Here is a 6,064-nt window from a genome sequence, read left to right on the forward strand (position 1 = left end):
AAATTATTTTTAAAAATGTGAAATTGTTAAAATCTTTGGCAAATCATTGAAGTCCTTGTACCCAAAATCTTTGCAAAATATTTGAAAACTGTTAAATCTTTGAGAAATCATTGAAACTTTGTGAAATCTTTCAAGTATATCCGAAATCTTTACGAAAGATTTGAAAACTGTGAAATCTTGGAGAAAACATCATTGAAATTTTTGTGATATCTTTGTCAAATCTTTCTGCAATCTTTAAAAATCTTTGCGAAATATTTGAAATATATATTATTTTTTAATAGTTGGTAATATTTGTGAAATTATTGAAATTTTTGGCAATATGAATTTTATACCTTTATTCATTATTATATATTATTTACTATTTAATGTTAATTTATGATTATTTACGTACAATTTGTCTTTATACTATGTACAAAGTGTAAGTGTAAGTTGATTGATCTGTCCCCACCTGGAGAGAATAGGCTCTGCCGCTTCTTAATTATTTAGAATAATTTCTAAAATTGTTAATCGCAAGAAGATATTTACGAAAAAAAATCAATTCGTTTCTTTCAGCTGGGAGTGGTCTTTCTTGAACAAGGAAAAGCTTCCCAAGCCCTTGCTTATTTGGACAAAGCTCTCGAGTTTGATCCAGAGCATGAGCAGGCCCTTTTAAATTCTGCAATACTCCTGCAAGAATTGGGACGGGCCGAACTCAGAAAGGTGGCTAGGGAAAGGCTCTTGAAATTACTCAGAAAGGTCAGCATCATTTTTCATTTCAAGAAAATATTTTTTAAACATGCGAAAATAATAATGTAGTTTTTGGAACGCATGCGCAAAATTTTGGCTCTCCGAGGCATGTGCGCTTGCGCTCTTTGAGCAATCTAACCTTGTGTTTAGCAGTTGCGCTTGCGCTTTCGATTGAAAATCACTTTTCGGCATCCAAACTTGAAACTGTTCCTTAATTTTTAACGGAAATATTTTTTTTTAAGAAAATGTAAGCGTAACAGTAATTAATCATTCTAAAATCGTTACGAAAACTAGCAGCTGAATGGTGGCAAAATTCAATATTTTGATCAGCATTCTGAGATTTAAATTTTTTATATCATCATTTATTTTATTGTTTTTATTAAATAATTGTTATTTATATAAATATAATATTTGTCAAAATTATGAATTATTCAAGTATATAAATCTTTTCAGTTGTGAATATTTATTAAAATAATAACTAAAATAAAATAATAATATATATTTTTTGTTCCTAATTCAGGGTAGCCGTTTTAACTGAATAACAAATTTATGATCATTTCCCGGCTTTTTTCAGGTTTACAAACAAAAGTTTCGAACTCTTGAAGCTAAGTTTTTGTTCATTTCAAATTATAAAAACTGAACTGCAAGTTGACACATTTGAAGTGGAACTTTTTAGTTTTAAACTTTTAAAATTAAAGTCGAGAATTTTTTAAATTAATTGTTCAATTCTTATTCATATATCAAAAATTGGTTTGAAATCTATTTGAAACGTTCCCTTACAATTATTATTTTAATAAAAATTCGTAAAAAATTTTTCCAGGAATCTTAAGAAAATCTTTGTGTCATCTTAAACCTCTAAAAACCTGAAGCAGCTTAAAAATTTTAATTCACAGTGTTAAGAAATTTACATTTTTTTAAATGAGTAATTTTTGCTAACATTTTTATTAAATCCTGGAAAATTTAAAAATAATCACTTCAAATGTCCCAAATTATTTTTTGACAATTAATGTCGTTTGAAATCTTTTTCAATATTCCCATAAAATTAATTTTTCAAAATAGTCATTTAAAATTTTCCCAGAAATCTCAAAAAATACTATAATTAATAATTTCACTTCAAATAAAAAATTGTTTAAAAATAGCCATTAAATTGTAACGCTTAAAGTTGAAATTTAGTTCTCTAAAATTTTATTTTATGTATGATTCGTTATTTTATATAATCAGTCAAACCTTGCTAAATATTAAAAAAATTCTTTTTCTTAATTAAAAATGTCTAAACTGAATGGGATAAAAACGGTTAAAAATTCAGATCTTTTGATACGAGAAAAAAGTGATTATTTTCTTCATTATTGTCGTAACCTGAGTGGCAAGACAAACCTATACACTTACATCCCATGGTATATATACTCATTATTTTGCACAGACTTAATAAAAAAAATAAAATCTTCACTGTACTACACGTTCTTGAACTTCTTTTATGAATTTCTCGGATAAAACTGATTTATTTAATTATTTCTAAGCCTCGTCCATGCAACACAATACAAATATCAGCTTTCCTGATTGGAGCGCCACCTGTCGGATTAGTTCACCGGCAGGAGGCTAAGAAAATTATAAAAGTGGGGCGATGCATAGTTCTGCTTTTCAGGCTTGACGAAAACATACCCTCAGTGAATAGTGATTGAACCAACTTGAAATGATGAGTTATTAATAATTGATGATAAATTAATGCAAATTTTTAGATACATTAAATTTTCGGCATTTTATAAAATTCTCAAAGATTTTATCCAAAGTTTCGAACTCTTGAAGCTATTTTTTTTCATTTAAAATTGTAAAAAGTGAACTGCAAATTGAAACATTTGAATTGGAACTCTTTAGTTTTAAACTTTTAAAATTAAAGTCGAGAATTTTTTTGTGAATAAATGATATAAATCATTCAGTTTGTTTCCGGCTCGTCTACAACTCCATGAAAAATGTGATTTTTCAAATGCGTGAAGTTTGACGGAGGCGGTTTTTCGATCGGCGGAAAAAACTCGATGACACAGAAAAAGGTCAGATCAAGGGTGGCCGTAGGTCAGGGGAAATCAGGGAATTTTATTGGTCAGTGAGTTTCTATAAGAAGCAATTTAAATAACTGTCAAGGATAATGAATTAAAGTTTTTTTAAATTTCAATTTGAAATTATTTTATGCTGCTTATAAATGATTTTATGTCAAAAATGTTCAAAGATTAAGATTAAATTGGGAAAAATTAAGTTAAGATTAAGTTAGGGAAAATATTCATGCTAGCAATTTACTTGCCTTGTACTTCTATTTCTATTTCTTTCTTTGCTGTACCGTCCTCCTGAAGATAATATTTTTTGTTAAAAATGTCATTATCTAGTTGAAAATTAAACTTTTCGGTTGAAAATTTATCTGTGTACGTTGAAAATTGAATTGAAATCTTATTTTATTGATAATTTAACTATTTTTTTGTTTTAATTTGTTTTTTTGGTTCTAAAATTCATCGCTTTTATAGTATATTTTTTTGGTTCAAATTGAAAGTATACTTGATTAAAGATTGAATCAATTTGTTTGTTTCCGCCCCTTGATGCATAATATACTATTTTTCTGTTGCAGGATTCTAATAATGAAAGGGTTCACTTCAATCTGGGAATGCTTGCAATGGATGATCACGACAGCGAAAGTGCGGAACGTTGGTTCAGGAACGCGGTTGCTCTGAAGGAGGATTTCAGGTCCGCGCTTTTCAACTTGGCTCTTCTACTTGCTGATGAACATCGTCCACTGGAGGCAGCTCCTTTTCTAAATCAACTCGTCAGATTCCATCCCGACCACGTGAAGGGCTTAATTCTCCTCGGGGATATTTATATCAACAATATCAAGGACTTGGACGCTGCTGAGAATGTAAGTAATGTAGAGACTAGAGACTGGAAGCAAGAACTGATTTGTATAAAATCGTCTATTCCAGTGCTATCGTCGAATACTGCAACTGGACCCGACGAATATCCAAGGTCTGCACAATCTCTGCGTCGTCATGGTCGAACGTGGAAAATTGGATCTAGCAGCTCAGTGTCTTGAACGTGCAGCAGCTTTGGCACCTCAACAGGACTACGTTCACCGGCACTTAGCAATTGTCAAGGCCCGAATAACTCGCCTTCCTCCGGAGCAACGCGACACCCAAGTGCTGGAAGACACCTTCTGGGAGGGCAACACATTCGACGATCCGGCCGTCGGTCAGTTTATAGAAAAGACGGATTCCGTGTTCTTGAATCACGCAGTTGTTCGCAATGTAGGGAACCCACCGAACGTCGAAAATTCCAATAATCGTGTTATGAACTTGAAAGGTCCCCCTCCGAAGTCACCTCGAGTTATGGACAACGTTGAGAGCCAACCGAAGGACGAAAGTACCGAACGAGTGGCTCCAGAGTCACCTGCTATCGTGGAACCAACTTCAGAAGCTAGGGTCTTGGACGACATTCTTAGTACTGATCTAACCGAACTGGAAATCGCTAGGATGCACGCAAAAAAGTCAACGTTGGCCAGTTCGGAGCAGTTCAATCACAGCACTGGGAATACTCATTCTGGCAGCATTAAGAAAACAAAGGTCAGTGCATTCTCATAGTATTAACCTTAACCCGCCGAAGAATGTAATGTTATTATTACTTGAATGTACTATCGTCGAGGGTTCCGACGACATACACATAATAGCACCTATGTGTGAATATAAAATGAAATACAGAGTATTGTTTTATATGCTGTATAAAATAGGACGTTTTATAAAATATATTTAAAACAATGTTGGTCTTCGTCATTTACACCTTATACTGTCCAATCCTACTCTTTTTCGAGGTGAAATCGTACTCTGGAACTGCACTTCTGAATGTATGGGGTACTTGAAAAAGTTTCCGCTGCTCACTGACACATGTCGTTTTTAGTACTGTGTGTGCAGACGAGCGGATCTGTGCACAAACCGAATGGGATCTTTTCCTCCGGTCGGCTATCTTCGCCTCATTTCGGAAGTATCGTTCGCACATGTGCTTTTACAGTCAAGTTGTGTTCGTGTAAATGCAAACATAAAAGAGTGCGAAGTCTGTGCTGTTACTTTTTCCAATAAATTGAACTTAATTCGACGTCTTAAAAATGTACACAATATTGTGCCAGAGACGAGAAAAAAGAAATGTGAATGTGAAATATGCGAGAAACAGTTTTCTACTCGTAAAGCTTTAATGAAATATATCAAATTATTTCATTCATCGGAAGAACAATCTGTACCAGACAAGTCATAATCTTCAAATCTATCTTCAAAGTAGAAAGTAAATCATTTTTTTCTCTTTTTAAATGAAGAATTAGAAATCGATTGAATTATTCAACGAAATTAAATTGTGTACACATACAAAGTGAAGTATGGCTAAAAAGTAAGAGTGAAACTATTTTGATCGCATTTATGCCTTCTTGAATTTGGTATAGAGAACTTAGGCACCTTTTTAAGAGTTCTTTCTCCAAAAATCTAAGAATTGAACAAAAAATATATAATATTTTATCCAATATTATTTCAAGTAATGTTAATTGATATTAGTTAAATGTTAGAATTTTTCAGACAGTATGCAAAAAAGCCAAATCAAACATCTTCTACAAGATTTAAAAACTATTTTTTTAATCCCTCTATTTTACAAACACTGTTACAATTTTTTAAATTTTAGTCGAAAAATAAAAACAGAAATTGATGAGCATATTTAAAACTTTGAATAATGTTTCCATTTAAAACAGCATAGTATATAGACAAATTTGTTTTCTTGAACGCTATAGATATCTTGAGTTTTAATCTATACACGAAACTCGTTCTAATTACTTTAACAATATTTTTTGTAATAATTTTCGCTTCTTACAAAATTTTTTAAAATGGTTCGATTTTAATAAATCATGGATTACTTTTTCGAAGAAAAACATTTCCTGCAACTATACTGGTTCCAAGTAAAAAAAAAAACAACTAAATCTTCAGATATAATTATTTGTTAAAACAACGTTATTATTTTAAGAAATTGTTTGAACGATTTCAATTATGGATAAATTATTTTTTAAACTTGAAACAGAGTACTAGATAATGTTTTCCCCGAAGCCTCACTTCATCTTTTTGGAATCGGTTTTGTTGGTGGAATTTCTACAGGTGGACGGCCTGTACCAAAGTGTAAATCTACCTTATCAACCTCACACGTAGCCTTACCATTACATCTGATTACTATCGCCAAGTTTTAAGGGCATGTGACACAGCTAAATACCTATATTACCGACCACAGTTTTTCAGTTCACTGAATGTTTTTTTGAACCTAAGAACTTTTTTTGTAAGTA

At 31.8% G+C, this 6,064-nt stretch overlaps 1 protein-coding gene across 1 annotated transcript in view; it reads left to right on the plus strand.

The window, feature by feature from the left end:
• Positions 1-4,514, plus strand: part of LOC117172826 (protein O-mannosyl-transferase Tmtc3-like) — a 29,366-nt gene extending 24,852 nt beyond the window's left edge. Inside the window, exons 10-12 of the mRNA XM_033361070.1 lie at positions 553-735; positions 3,338-3,622; positions 3,687-4,514. Coding sequence (XP_033216961.1) covers positions 553-735; positions 3,338-3,622; positions 3,687-4,340 — 1,122 coding nt within the window. The 3' untranslated portion in view covers positions 4,341-4,514. The remainder of the gene's footprint in view (positions 1-552; positions 736-3,337; positions 3,623-3,686) is intronic.
• Positions 4,515-6,064: the final 1,550 nt, after the last annotated feature.

Source organism: Belonocnema kinseyi, chromosome 5 (assembly GCF_010883055.1).
Source record: "Belonocnema kinseyi isolate 2016_QV_RU_SX_M_011 chromosome 5, B_treatae_v1, whole genome shotgun sequence".
Lineage (NCBI taxonomy): Eukaryota > Metazoa > Arthropoda > Insecta > Hymenoptera > Cynipidae > Belonocnema > Belonocnema kinseyi.